Below are 15,272 nucleotides of genomic sequence, written 5' to 3' on the forward strand. Positions count from 1 at the left end.
GGATCAGTTTACAGAAATGATCTCAAATGATTATGGTCAGGAGTCATGATCTCAATTATCTTGACCTTAGTAATCAGTTTGACATCAGGAGCATCCTGATTCTCTAGTGTCTGAGTGTCTTGTTAAGAATTATTTAGCTACTAATTGCACTAAAAAACAGTTTGGGATTGCATTTCTAAATCCAAATTATTTATTTTACCAAAATCATTCATAAAAATCTTTATTTTCTTTCTAAGCATGAATCTGAGATTCTTCCATTCCCAAATATAGAGAAGAATTTTGTTCTTCCTGATGAACTGATTCAAGAAGTGAGAGAAGGTAAGATGTGATAGCAGTTTCTTACTTCCTGTTCTTCTGATCTCACCTTAGAACAAGTAGTTTAATGGAACTCACAAAAAAGAACATAACGACATGCCAATACATGGCTATTCTATCATTCTGGTGTATTCGGTGCATACCTGAAAAAGAGGTATTGAACAAATACAACAGTATCTCTTGAATTTTTAATCTGATGACAGAACAAAACAATCAGAGAAAGGATCACGCTGCCTGTGTTCATATTCCCCACATATCAGCCTCTTTGATTCTCCGCTGTAGGAGATAGGCTAGCGGGTAAGATAGGCCTTTGGTTAGATTCCATACAATATTTCTCGTATTCTTAAATATAATACAAATCAGATGTTAAAATGGCACAAACAGGTTCTGTTTATACCATTTAGATTCAACTTCTCTTTCTGGGTGTAGGCAAAAGATATTTTAAACTACAATGAAATGCTTCTCGGTTACTGGGTGTAATAAACTTTATACTAAAATGCAGTAGAGAATCATATCTAAGAATTGCAATACGTTTTTCCTAGTTAGCATTTTACTTTGTTTCTATTAATAATTTCATAATAAATTTTTTGCTCTGAGACATGCGCCTTGCTCTTAGTATGGTTGGACTGTTAGCTACATTTCTCTGTCACGGGAATGAAGAACATTTCTAACTTGATGCTGAATGTTGAACTGAATATTTGTATACACTGTGCACATATGCTGAGGCTACTAAGCCAGAAAATCTGCATTTGGTCCCTCAAAACTATCTAACCATTGCTTACTGATCATTCCTGTAGGAAAAGTAATGATTGAAGAAGAAGTGAAGGAGGAAATCAAAGAAGAAATGGAAACACATGCAGGTCCAGAAGAAGGTAAATTTGTATCTCTCTACTGTATAGTATGAGAAAAAAAAAAAAACAACTGTAATAAAACTCTGAAAGAAGGTTAAGCCCAGTTTTAGCAAACATAAAGTAATCTGTGATAGGATCTCACAAGAGAAATTACTGCCTATAAATCAAAAAAAAAAAACAAAAGGTTACAAGACGGTATGCTTAACTGGGAAGGAAGGCAAAGTGGTTGCTTTTTCTTTTTTTTTTTTTTTTTTTTTCATTTTATGTTCATTATCTTGCCTCTTTTAAATTAAGCTTATTTTCTTAAGATTTTGCGTAGAATGAAGTCAAACATGAACAGTAGAGATCCTGCTATTACCGTAACAGACCAAGCCAACTGTTAACTATGTATTTTCATAATATTTACATCACAGAAAAAGTGGTGTTTTAAGATTGAGTGTAATAAAAGATCTAACAATGCATTTTAAAGGTATATTAAATTTCTCATTCTGGATGTTCAGGTGTGTTTGGTATCATTAATACCAAATGTAACTACCATTGCTGATTATAAATTTCATAGATTGGTCCTATGTTGTGTAAGTGTTCCTATTTAGTTTTTTAATTTTAAGTACTGTTTTATTTCACTTTTAGCGTGTCAGCATACATGCCTGTCTTTAAAGCAAATAATAAAAGCACGCTGTGCCTTTTGAAAAAGTGAGAATAATACTTGAAGTGTCTTTAAAGACGCTAAGAATTGATTGGCTTGAGAAGTTGTATATACTATAAAGAAATTGGCTATCAGTTCTTGTTTACCTATGTTTGTAAGTCTAATCTTGAATCATTACTTTGATCCTATTTCAGTTTTTGCACCCTCTGGAAGTTTAGGAAAAACAACTGAAAAGCCAAGCAGCAAAGAGAAAGAGAAAACTTCATCAGATTCTGGGTCCAAAGAAGGATCTGATAAAAGGAAGCGCAACAGAGTCACTGAAAAGGTCTTAAACGCAAACAGTAATCCTTCCAGTCCAAGTGCTGCAAAACGACGCAGAACATAAAGCTGTGAAAAGCAGAAGAAATTAGCGATGGAACATTTAAAAAACAAATAGCAGGATAGTCATTACGTCAACTTTTTCAGAAAGGAGAAGATACCTGAGCCAGGTACTCGAAGAATCTGCACATTGGCTTTATGCATACAAGACTTTGCCTGTCTTTCCTGATTTGTTTGCTGGTTGGCATTGAGTAGCCGAGCGATGGCTACCTTCTCAGGGCGTTCAGGAAGGAAGCTGGCAGCATTTAGTGGTTTATGTGTTTGTAACAGTTGCTGTGTTTGCATTTCCAACGAGAAGCACACACCGTGTCAGCATAGTTCATGAAACAAGTGTTCGTCATAACACAGAGCCTCAATTCATGAGAAGTATAGGTTATTTCTGTAACTTTTGAATTGCTTGGGTTTTGCCTTTTTTGTTGTTGTTAATATCACAGACCCTCTACGGGCAACATTGTTTGGCTGTTTTAATGTATGCAAACGTAGCGTTTGTATCAAATGTCTGCATTTGTTGGTTCGGTAAAACTAAAATACTTTTAAATACAGGTAACTATTGTGTTGAAGTACTCTTTGACGCTGTTCGCTGGAGAAATGTCAACTTTTACCTTTAGTGATGTAAATACTTTACGTTTTTTACAATTTTATATACTGTAAGTAAAGTGAAAAAATGCCCCTAGAGAGAATAAGTGTCCAAAATAAAACATCCAGCGGCGTCACATGGTTCTGAAAGGGATCAGCTGAGCTGTGCCTAAACTTGGGGGTGTTGCCTCATCCATTTGTACTACAGTAGTATAAAATTGGGGGGTTGTACGTTGTTATTTATTTTTAAAGCGGTTTTATTAAATGTTAAGTGGAGTTGGTATTGCAAAGCATTAACCCTGTTCTACGATTTAATTTTTTACTGACATCGTAATACCTTTTATATGCCAGAACACTATGATTGAAGTTAGTATTTTTGACTTGTGAATAGATGGACCGCGGCCACCAAAGACACGTGACCAGGCGGAAATACTACCGAATTTGTTCCACTGCGTTACCTGTTAGTTAATAAAAGGAACTATTTCTTAATCTGTCCGCATTGCTTCCGCGGTGAGGAGCCCAGCACCCATCTCACCTAATGGCGTGCTGGTGTCCCCAGCCCCCCCCCCGCAGTGCCGCCGGCTGTGAGGGGCAGGGCAGGGGCGGGCGCTAGGAGCGCGATTCCTCCTCCTCTTTCTCCTCCTCCTCCTCCTCTTTTTCTTCCTCCTCCTCCTCGTCCCCCACGTGCTCGGCTTTGTGCCGGCCCCGCCGCCCGTTTCGCTTTCCCTTTCCCCGCCCCGCTCCCCATGGCGGCCTGGCTCGGCCTCAGGCCGGAGGAGGCCGAGGCAGGGGCTGAGGCGCGCTCATGGCAGTACGACTCCACCTGGGAGGAGGACGAGGAGGAGGAGGAAGAAGAAGAGGAAGAGGAGAAGGAGGAGGCGAAGGAGAGGGAGGAGGCTGGCGATGAAGACCGGCCGGAGGATGCGAAGGAGCCGGCGAAGGGCTCCTGGCAGGCCCAGGTGGGTCTCGGCAGGCTTGGGGGGGTCGGCGGGTGCCCCGGGGGAGGGGGGGCTTGGAGGCCTCAGTCTGCGGCCCCAGCCCCTCACAGCCCTTCCCTGCACCTGCCGAACCCTCCCGCCTGGGCTTTAGGGCCCTTTTTTCCTTAATATTCTAATTTCCAGTCAGCAACTGGAGCAGCTTAAACGGCTTGCAGGGAGCCAAAGGTGTTTTGGGTTGTGGTTGCTGTTCAGGTGCTGGTCACTGGCTTTTAATTGTGGCTTCGTCCCGGGGAAGCAAATCTTCAGCTCCCCTAAAGACAGCCCGTTTGGAAATGAAATCTGCAGAGAAAGGTTGTGAAGGCAGAGGTGTGTTGGGGCTCTGTAGCTGCTTCGGTTTCGGTAGGCTGCGATGTGCTGGATTTTCGTTTTTTTTTCATCACTGTTCCCTGTGATCTGGGTGCTTTATGTCATAAATACAAGTTCTCTGTTCAGTTTTGTGCCATCTGGCTTACTGCACTTCAGATGGATGCTGGTTTTGACTTTAAAATATCTGTGTTTTTAAGCAGCTCTTTGGTTTTAATCGTATTTTGTTAGTATCCTATCTATCTACAGTGTCCTTGCCTACGCTCTTTCATGTCATCAAGAGCCATCACATCTGTTCACTTACAAAAATGAACTGTAAGTTTTTTTTTCTTGTAGCCGTTTTTTTTTTCCTAGGGAGCATGTTATAGAGCAACTCTGAAAATGGAAAATATTCACTGGTGTTCCAAAAACTGCAGGTACGCGTGCAGTTGTGATGACAGTACTGCAAAGTGCTAACACTTGTCTCCGTTGCCTTAAAATAGTCTTAATTTGATGTAAAAAGAACTCGTTAATTTTATCTAAAGTTCCTAAACATAGCATCAGTGTTCCGAGTGTCATCAACTTCTGCAACATCGCTTTGCAATTGTAGAACTGTTTGTTTTCTGTTTTTCTCAGTTGAAGCCCATTCCTGTTCGTTAGTGTAACTCCTCCCCTTTCAGGGAAAGCAAAACTAATTTTTCTACTTTAGTTTCATTTCAGTAAATTGTTCTCAGAATAAAAATAGGCAGATAAAGCTGTCTAATTAGTATACTGTTAAAGGAGTTTAATACTGAACTTTAATATTTTTTTTATAAATACGAAGTGAATAAAATAACCTGTGCAACATGGCTTTCTGAACACCAGTGACTTCATACCATAACATGCCCTCTAGACATTGCAAACAAAACAAAAACGTTAATGCAGATGTATGTGTACGTTTTCATGGGATTTACTGCAGGGAACACAGTTATGCCTTAGCTATGTACGCAGATCTGTGAAAGGTCACACATTTTAGACAGAATAGCTGTAGGACTACAGAGAAAATCCTTACTTGTTTCTTTAAGTGACTTGCGTTGTTTGATGGCATGCTGTCAATTTTCTTTTGTTCATGGTTAAAGCTCTGGTTTTGTGTACAAGTTCTAAAACGTCATAAAATGCCTCTCAAACTTTTAGATTATCCTTTTTGAATGTGTTTGTTCTTCAGATTTTTTTTTTCCTAGAGCATCTTCTGGACTATGACAACAGTAAAAAGCAAGGACCATTTTTTTTCACTCCAGTGAGTGGACTTTTCAAACTTTGCCTTATGAAGAAGGATGTTGTCCCTGAGACTTACGGAGTATTGTTCTGCATCTTTAAAGAGAAGCTCTTCCTTCAGTGGTGAATGTGTAATCACCTTTATCCTTCAGTGCCTGATTTTTATTTTTTTTTTAAAGGGAATGAGACTGAGTACAAAAATATCTGCTGTCAGTTATGCATTTACAACCTGCCTAAGGCATGAATCAGTTTCCAGCATAAGTTTCTACTTCTGCTTGTATTACACTAATTCTAATTCTTCTCCCCTCAGTCTAGCTGGTGTGCTAGAATCCAGAAGCTAATAAAGTGTTTTTTCAATAAGGAGGTTAGAGTTTTTTATTATTATTTTCACTACATGCTTTCAAAGCCTTCTTCAAATTTTACTTCTGTTTGCATGTCACTTGTGTCTCTTGCAAATACTCCAGATTTGCAATCTGAAATTCCTGCAAGTGTATCATTTCAGCTCTTTTGCGTTCCGGTGCTTTTAGCTTGTTCTAAAATTAAGCGTAGAAAATCTTGGGGTTTGTGCTCATTTTAAAAGTTTCCTTATTAGTCTGCTGCAGTGCACAGGGTTCATGCTCCATTGCTCAAAGCCATGTAACAAGCCCTGTAGTTCTACCTTCTCCTAACTCCACCAACAAAAGGCTTCAATTGCTCCTCAAGGATTCTGTTTTCTTTCTTGTTCCTTTTTCTTGTTGATACTCTGCGTGTTCTTTCATCCCCTTCAGTTGGAGTTGGTTTCCAGTTTCCAGCCAAATACTGCCCATGTTACCCCTGCTGAGTTTTGTTCTCTGGTTTCTTCCCACTCTTCACAAAGCAGTGCAGGTTCTGATTGATGCGTGGCATTGCTGGAGAGGGAAACCCACCTAAAGTTGCTTGACAGTGTTGTGAGAAATAAAGAGTTTGATTTATGTAGACAAGTTTGTGTCCCTAATCTAGAAAGAAAGGGAAGGTTGTGTTTCTGTGTGGCTTGAACTAAAGTTTATAGAGACCCAGGAGCAACACCTCCATGGACAGATGAGGACGTAAAGAGAGGAAAAACTCAGACATCTTGTTCTTTCTATTGCTGTGCTCCAGCCTGCTTTCTTCCTGGATCTTCTTTCTAAACCAAGTTAGATAGAAGCAACACAACTGTGTAAGGTGCTGTTTCTGTGTCTATGCTTATTCTTCAGCATACCACTCCTTTCTCAAAGTTGGAGGCAGTTGATTGTCTTTTCCAGCTGTGTTAAAGGACATCATTTTAAACTCTTAAGCATAAAGAATGTCTGTAAATTGATTCCCCTGTAATTGGTAGTAAAGTTCTCATTAATTTCACGTGTATCAGGATTTCAGCTGTGGGTTTCAAAATCTACAATTAAAAGCATTGAATTTCAAAGTGCTAAATCCTAGTTTGTGCTTACATCTTGAACAAAAGAATAACACTGACATTCTGGCTGAGCGTATTGCTCAGTCTCAGGTTTGCAGCTGCATGTGTTTTTTTTTCAAGCACTAGCTGTGTAGCAAAGCTTTTTATAGTTGTGTGCATTTCTAACCATTGTATGGGTAGAACAGATTACAGGGATGGGCACCAGTGCATGGATTGCTAATCTTGCGTGGGCCGTGTGGCTTTGGGAAATGTACTGCAATGTAGACAGGCGTTATTTTAAGACATCACAGGTTATTACATTTTTTTAAAAAAGTTCTTTAAACTCTTGTCACTAAAATACAGGGGAATCATAGAGTGTAAATGTATATTTAAAATGTAACCTTAAAAAATCTGTGTTGATGACCTCCCCCTGTGGATAAAGCTTTGATCTCTCTAGTGCTGTGCATGCTTCATAAATTTTAACAATCAACAGGTCTGTTGAAGGGATGACTTCATTACAAGGAGGTGTTACAAAATCTAATCCTGTTCCTGTGTTAATTAACGGAACCGGTGATCAGTGTTTGCTGTCCAATAAGAAGTGATTTTCACTTTTCTCTAGGCAAAGGAGGTTAAGAAGTATCCAATGAAGTTCAAAACTAACTCAGAAGATCATTTGCTGCTTCTTTTCTTCTAAGTTTCTTAAAACACTGATTTTGCAAGATTGTGCACAGCTTATTCCTGTTTCACAACAACTGCTCCTGTTGTTGGCTGGTGCTGAACTCTAACTCTGGTGTGCTTTGCATTGGCAGGATACTTCTGTTCACAAGCAGTCTTGTTCATTTTTATAGCTCTGCCTTGACATTTCAGAATGCTTTTCAGTGGTTTTTCATGGTTTGAGACCAGCTGGTTCAGCACATAGCGAGACTGAATCTGTATTGCTGATGAATTGTAACAAAATCTGAAATAATCCACTTAAATATACGTACACACACATAATTCAGTTAAAATGTATTTTAAGTGATGTCATGCTTGCAACTTCTACTTCCACAAAATTCAGAGGAAGAAAGGAAGCTTTCTTTGTGATTTCAGTGTAAATGCTGTAACTGAACTGAATCCAGTTTATCTGTGTAGTAAGGAGAACCTGATACCTAACTGTCAGGTAAATGTGGCTCTGCAGGTTTTTTTTCTATAGGAATTTCAGTTATGAGTCATGTGAATTCAGCTGTAACTAGGTAAATCTGTCACTTGGCAACTAATAGGAATCATGTGAATCACTGCTCTGGGTATCTTCATCTGGTATATATTTATTTGGTTTCAATATGTTTCCTACTAAATGCTTTCTCTTTGTAGGAGCAAGGAGGATCAATTTTGTCATCATTTTCTCAGATGGGTTTTCAGGTAGGCTTGGCATAAAGTTTTGTTACTTGGAGAGATGAGCAGTAATGAAGATGATTGCTATGGGAATAAAATAAATCTGTGATGTGACTGTGTGGCTCTGTTATTGTTCACTGTCCTAAATCAGCATGATGTCACATCAGCAAGGCTGTTCTAGATTAGGAAGCAAAGAGGAAGAAAGTTTCACTTTAATAGCATCTAGAGGAAAAAAGAGTCTTGAATGATCTTTCTGTGTCTTGAATTCAACAATTTAAAGTATGATCTCTGTTGTGAGTAAGGTACAAAGAGACAAACAGATAAAGGTTTTTAAAAGACTAAAACCTGAGTTAACAAACAAAATGAGATTTTATCATTCAGGGACTTTCCGGCTAATTCTGACCATTTCTGTAGGAAAACCTGTCTAGGGTACAAGATAAGCATAAAACACAAAGACCCTGATGAATAACACTGGAAATACAAACAAATATTTTGGTTCAAGGAGATGGTGTTAACTTCTTGTAATCCTAAGTTGCCTTCAGGAATACAGGGGAACAACTACAGTAGAAACTGGCTGTCCTTGGGGTGCTGGGACGGCAGAATGGAGGGTGCAGGGGAGGAGCACGTGTGAGAGATACTGAGTTCAGGTTTTGTTCTGTTTTTTTTTTTATTATTATTATTATTTTTTTATTATTATTATTTTTTTCCAGAAGACAACTTTATTCTGGATGTCTGATCTGTTACTTTTCTCTAGTTCTCAGGCAGGCGCAACTGGAATGCAGCAAGAGACTTGCAGAGATACAGGCATCGTTACCCGGTATGGACTAACTGATAGCGCACCTCTCCTGTGGCTCTTCCTCATGGCACGCTAAGTTTAGGAACATGTTCTGGGTTTGAGGACACCCTTTTATCTTTACATTGACAGGCTCAGACCTTTAAAGGTTTAGTTTGTGAGGGGGAAGGGATAATGTGCATGTGTGGGTGCATCAGAAACAAGCTGTTATTTCCCAAAACATTTCAAGGATTTGGCCTGTTCAGGGAAAAAGAGGGAAGGAAAGTAAGGAGAAGTGTTGAAGTGGATACTGCATTTTAAACCAATGCTGCTTGTTGATTTCTTGTTCTCATCTCCAGGGTTTGACAGAAACAGAAAATGAGGAGGAAGAACAGATGTGGAACTTGAGCTTTTACAAAAATGAAATTAGTTTTATGCCTCAGGGTGAGTACCTTGCTTGATGACTGCTCAGTGCAGCCCTCCTGCAGCTGTTTAAGTTGGTGGAAGATTTAAGTTGGTGGACGAGTAGTGTGATCCATGTGGGACAGCTATTAAAAAAAAAAACACGCACACACAAAAACAAAACAACAAAATCCACTAAAAATGTTTTTGTTGCTGCTGTATGCTCCTTAATTTTTGTTTGCTAGTAGAATACTAGTTGTTTTTTTTTCTTGATTTCTTAGGATAGTTGTCTCGTAGAGAAGCTAATGTCTGTATACTAATGCCTGGTGATGGATAATGGGCCACCTTGGATGACTGGCTAACTTTTAATTTTCATTGGGTGTTATTTCTTCTTGCCTCTCTTTTTTTTCTCATCAGGTGTGCATATTGAAACTCTGCTTGAATTGTGGTGGGACAACTATGAAGTTCTGGAAGAAAACCATTCGTACATACAGTGGTAAAGTGCCTGCATGAATATAATGCCTCTTTTAAGTCAGTTGTATACGCATTGCTCAATTTGGCTTCCCAATAGACCAAGAATTACTCTTAAGCTCTCAACTGAGACTTGTCAGGTTGTGGGTATTATTTTTATTTATTTTTTTTTCCAAATCGTTTTGGAAGCAGTGCTCTGGAAATCCTGAAGACACAGATTTCCAGTGCAGCTGTGGCAATAGATCTTGGTTGTGAATGGTCTTCTGACATATTGCAGAACAAAATATTGTGGCAGTGAGAGATGCAAATATGGAAAGTAGGTTGTTACGACCTGTGTGTACAATTCTTTTATGGAATGGATTTGTTATGTAGTGAAGTACTTTCATGTCCAGAAGTATATGAGCTCTCCAAGAGGCACCTGTGATTGCACAATTATTGGAAAGATTTGAGTTTCAACAAAGTGGGTTCCCTGGGCTGGGTGTCATCTTTGCTTGTCTGGACTGAAAACTTTTTCCTCTTAGGCTATTCCCTTTACGTGAACATGGGATGAACTGGCGTGCCAAACCACTAACACTTCAAGAAATTGAGGTATTTAAAGCTTTTTAAATAATTTTCCCTAAGTTACTTTTATTGGAAGTCTAGCTTTTTTTTTTTCCTTTGCTTCCTTGGGGACCTGGGAACAGGGAACGTGAACAGGGCTTGCTCAAGTGCTGTTAAGCAGTTGTCTGTCTTGTGTCTGTCTGCCAATTGCTAGCAGCAAATGAAATGATGAGTGACATAATTAATCTGTGTTTAAAATTCAAATGCCACTTAATGATGCTGGTAATTGAAGAGTTGCAGCTTGTACTCATTGGTTTCCCTTGTTTTCAGGCATTTAAGAAGTCCGAGGAAGTCATGGAAAGGTTTATACGCGCTTATCAGCTCATGTTGAGATTTTATGGAATAATTCTGACTAACCAGGAGACTGGAGAACTCAAGAGAGCAGAGAATTGGGCTGAAAGATTTCAAAACTTGAACCGGTGAGTCTCTGTTTATACAACTTGACATTTACTACAGCCATGCATTTTTTTGAGGAGAAAAAAAAAAGTCAAAGTCAAGGAAAATCTTAAACCCTTGACAAATAGAGGCTTTTGTTGTTACGAAGGCTAGCTAGTTAATATATACTTAACTTGTCTCAGCTTATGACTGTATGTTGTCACACTCTGTCACTTGATGCAAGTACAATAAGTAAACCAGGTGAGACTGATTTTTGCCTTCTGTATTAGGTGCAACTCTTAACAGCAGGCATTTTTCTTGTTGGTTTCATAAAGGATGAAATACAGCTTTGGAGCTGCTGATATTTGCTCTGCAAGTACTTGTGTTTAAATCTATTTTAAGCAGAAACTACTGGAAGAATTTTAAAGGTAGTAAAGGTGCCTTTGTGTTATGCATTTAAGCTACAAAATAAGAATGCATCCATATGCTTCCCTGATTGATTATAAAGCTGCCTTAAGCTGTGTGAAAAGCTTTGAATTCTTGGTTGAAAAGTGCTCTGCAAATCATTGGTAATGTTATGTTATTGCAGGTCTTATAGAGGTGGTATTAACCTTTAATATTCCAGTATCTTCAGTAGTTTTAAAGTCTAAAAGGACTGGGTATACTCACAGAAGAAAAATCAATTTTAAGCGTGTCAGGTATTTTAAAAAAAATGTCTAGCTTAAGTCCCAAAGTCACGAATCTCTGGCAGCATCTTTACGTGGCTGTGTTCTTAAACTTTTGTACAGTCTTACCCTGTAAATCGGTGTCAGGGACAGGACATTGGGCTGCGTGGGCTTGTTTGTCTGACCCAATGTGGGGCATTTATTTACTGGTGGATGATGCAGAATGTCAAAACACTTCCAAGCAGTTGAGGCATTTATTCCAAGCAGTCCCAGAAGGGCTAGGAAGGTATTGTTGAAGGTAGACAGCTGCAACAGATGCATTAAAATTAAGCCAGCCTGTACTCCTATCTGCACTGTGAAGTAGCCTCTTACAGATCCCTGTGAGCAGCACACAAAGCATTCTGCAGGTACCCCCGAGGTTCGTTATGACTCGAGGCTTTTAAGGCTGTCACTTATCTTTGCTCATCTGTTTGTCTCAGGTTTAGCCACAACAATTTGCGGATCACTCGCATTCTGAAGTGCCTGGGGGAGATGGGATATGAACACTATCAAGTGCACTTGGTAAAGTTTTTCCTAACTGAAACTCTTGTTAAGGAGACGTTACCAAATGTCAAGAGAAGTGCCTTGGATTACTTTCTATTCACTGTCAGAAGCAAGCAGAAGAGAAGGGAACTGGTCCACTATGCTTGGCAACACTACAAACCTCGAAGCAGCTTTGTGTGGGGGCCCTGTGACAAACTCTCAAAGTACAGACCCCGCTCTGCCAAGTCACAGCTGCACCAAACGGCAGGAAATAAACAGGAAGAACCTGGTAGAAAATGTGATGATTCTGTGGAAAAGGGTCAGAACCCATCTCTAGAGGAAGATCAGCAAGTTGGAGGTGCTGCAGACTTGTTGCCTAAAGCAAATGAAGATGACACGAGAGAGAGGTTAAGCGAGTGTGTTTCAGAGGGAGGAGATGGTGAAGATGAGAAGGAGGCTTTGTGTACCCAGCAGGAAGAGAATGAGTTCTGCAGTAAGGCTGAAGCGCAGGGTACGGCAGAGAACGATTGTGCAAAGGAGAGCAAGAAGAGAAAACTGGATGCAAATATGGCAGACACCGTAAAGAGTGGATCACTGAAAAACCCTCCTGATATTGAAAAAATTTCCCGTAACCTGGGTGAATGTGCACTTGATGCAGAAATCTCCCCCTCGAGTTCCCTCCTGCAAACAGAAGAGGGCCAGGAAACACTGAAAGAAGACAATGTGAACACCAAAGACTTAACAGTGCCAGAGACTGCTGATGCCACTGTAAAACGGAGGAAAGTTGATAAAAGAACGCAGAGAAACAAAACATTCAGCTTGGCCATAAACCTGAACATGGGGCTGCCTGCCCGCAGTGCCCCGTTGCATCCACCTGCTTCAAACGCAAAGGCTGAAGAGGAAAAAGTTGGTGAGAAAAAAACAGCCATGGAGGGGATGGGTGAGAAGGATGGGGGTGACACAAACGGTGGGGCTCTGAGCTGCCCAGCTGGTTCCGTGCTCCCCAAGACTAGCTGGACGTCTCCATTAAGTGATGGCTTGGAGTCAGGTGCAGATCAAGTCACGGCGGAGAGTGATGAGCACCTCTGTGATAGCGTGCTCCTGGGAAGGAAAAGTGAGGCAGATGGGATAGAACAGCATAAAAAGGCAGCAAATGCAAGTGAAGAAGAGGAAGTAAAAGCCACGAGCAAGAAACAAATTCCAGGGAAACTTGAACAGAATATGGCATCCAGTTGCCCTGAACGAGACAGTGGTGAGCTTGCAATACAGAAAACAGATAGCTCTGAGCATGCAGCAGAACCTGATGAAGAACAGGTGGTGGAGTGAGACCAGCATAGCAAACACTTGAGCAAGCAGAGATGACATTGCCCTAACTTCTGGGAGCCAGCTTTACTGATTTGTACACCACAGGCGCGTGGGAAAATAAACTTTGTTTGGACTGATCCAGGCTAGGCCCTGTCTCACTTTCACCTTTCCATACTTTTTTTATAAGTCATCTGTAGTGATTTCATTGAGAATGAGCTCTTGGTTACCCTAAACAGGAAAACTTTAAATGAGTCGTCATCCTAAACTGGCTGTGTCCTGTTCCTGTTTTTTATTGTGGAGCAACAGGGATTTTTGCACTTTGCTTTGGTTCTGGTATGTCCCTTTTTAAAGAAGAGGGAAATTAATCAGTTTCCTTGTTTGAACTAGAAAAGTATTTATTAAACACACAAATTTTACCGTAAGATAGCATGCCTGATTTGCCGGACCTTTCTATTACCATGTAACTTCCTTCTCATTTTGCATCATGTGGGAGTGTAGTTGCCTTTCCTCCTGTAAGAAAATAGGTTTGAGTTTAGACTGGGATAAAACATACGGCCATAATGTGTCTCTGACCAGTATTAACCTTTGTGTCTAGATACTGTTCTCCAGGGTGCAGAAACATGGGGTAACTGTTCCCTTTATCCTCAGCAGAAATTGCTTCGTAGTGCTTGTTAGATCTGTTAAGAATACAAATTGTCTACTGGTTTCTAAGAGAAACCCTCAGGCTTTGTGTAAAGCTGACTGGAGCTCTTCTTCCCCATCTTTTTCCACCACCTTCAGGAGCTTGATAGTCTTCCACAGCTATTTATGTCCGCTACTAGTTCAAAGGTCTTTCTTCCTCGATTGCTGAAACAGAATAAATACTTTTGTCACTGCATCTCTTCAGATTTTGGTGTTGCTTTGAGATGACCTCCGGGGCTATCTTTCCTGCAGGCCTGCTGAACGAAGCTAGCTGTCTCAAATCTCCCCCGCTTCCTAGTTGTGGCAGGATCGTTCTACCATTAATGATCAGCATGTCAGACAGCGAGGGCACGTTTGAGTGCAGCATGTCTGCTAACCACTTGGGGCTTTGTTGTGGGCCAGTTAATTGAAGCTTTAATTGGTGGGGGTACGCTTGTCTGGTTCGTTCATTTACAGCCCTTAAGAATTTACTTTCAGCCCTTGCCAGCTCCTTGCCTGCCTTAATGTTACTGACCTCTCTGCTAGATGTTCTGCCTGACTTGTGCAGGATTCAACCAAGTCTGAAGGAGCACTGAACAATTTAGCACTTTTGCTCCTGGAGATTTACAACAGAGGACGTGTTTCATGAAGCAGAGGAAACATTTTCAACAGCCAGAAGGTCTGGACTTGCTGTTTGCTCAGCTTGTTTGTTTTAGTTTGAGGGTTTTCGGGTGCTGTTTGTTTTGTGTAGGAGATGGCTAGAGGCTTGCTTGCCTCATCAGGGAGCAGATGCAGTAGCCTGTGCAATGTCAATGTCTTTCCTCTCTCTGCTACAGCTCTTCAGAAGTTCATCTTTCAAGGAATTTGATCTGTGATTGGCCTTCCCGGACTGTAGGCCCTGGTGCAGCATGCCATATCCATGTGGGTGGGGATAAAAAAAAGTCTGCAAGCTTCTTATTTAATGCTCGTGGTCACACACATGCTGGAAAAAGGCTTTAATGTTTTTTAAAAAAACTTTCTTATGAAAAGATGGTGTTAAATTGCCAATAAGAATACACTTACCTGCAGATATAAATACTTGAAGATGTTGAGTGAAGATTCTTGAATAAAAGATAAGAAAAAAAATTGTTAATCATGGCTTTTGTACAGATTTATAGTAATTTTGTTATTTAATGAAGTTCTCATTGTGAACATATGCTCAGTCGGGGCATAGCTCATCAATCTGGTGTGGTGATGTGCAGTTTGTTGTGTTTAATGGGGTTTTGCTGTGAGCTCTAGCTTGGAGTGCTCAAAACAAGCTGTTCCCTACAGTTCAGAGTTTCACCTGTAGGTGTTCGCAGCGAGTTCATGGGCTGTATTCTCCAGCACTCGGAGCTGTATGACAGTGTTACATTAATGTCGCCTATTAAAGCATGACTTTAATGCATACCAGTTTCCTTACGTTT

The 15,272-nt window shown here is 40.3% G+C and overlaps 2 protein-coding genes across 3 annotated transcripts; both read left to right on the forward strand.

The window, feature by feature from the left end:
- Positions 1 to 179: 179 nt before the first annotated feature.
- MRGBP (MRG domain binding protein) lies at positions 180 to 3,255 on the forward strand (the record flags this gene model as incomplete). Its single annotated transcript, XM_035343825.1, has 3 exons — positions 180 to 318; positions 1,113 to 1,187; positions 2,007 to 3,255. Coding segments are annotated over 3 exons (405 nt in total), but the record flags the coding sequence as incomplete, so codon positions are not given.
- A 164-nt stretch (positions 3,256 to 3,419) lies between these two features.
- OGFR (opioid growth factor receptor) lies at positions 3,420 to 15,253 on the forward strand. 2 transcript variants are annotated; one of them, XM_035343813.1, is made up of 9 exons: positions 3,420 to 3,725; positions 5,611 to 5,664; positions 8,035 to 8,082; positions 8,810 to 8,872; positions 9,187 to 9,271; positions 9,647 to 9,725; positions 10,222 to 10,288; positions 10,571 to 10,719; positions 11,820 to 15,253. In XM_035343813.1, the coding sequence occupies exons 1-9, from the start codon at positions 3,513 to 3,515 to the stop codon at positions 13,186 to 13,188; spliced, it is 2,127 nt and encodes a 708-aa protein (XP_035199704.1). In that variant the 5' UTR covers positions 3,420 to 3,512; the 3' UTR covers positions 13,189 to 15,253. The 2 variants fall into 2 exon arrangements, with proteins under 2 accessions (XP_035199704.1, XP_035199705.1); XM_035343814.1 differs by lacking the exon at positions 5,611 to 5,664 and having other exon boundaries at positions 3,421 to 3,725.
- The last annotated feature ends 19 nt before the right edge of the window (positions 15,254 to 15,272 follow it).

Source organism: Oxyura jamaicensis, chromosome 20, assembly GCF_011077185.1.
Source record: "Oxyura jamaicensis isolate SHBP4307 breed ruddy duck chromosome 20, BPBGC_Ojam_1.0, whole genome shotgun sequence".
Taxonomy (NCBI): domain Eukaryota; kingdom Metazoa; phylum Chordata; class Aves; order Anseriformes; family Anatidae; genus Oxyura; species Oxyura jamaicensis.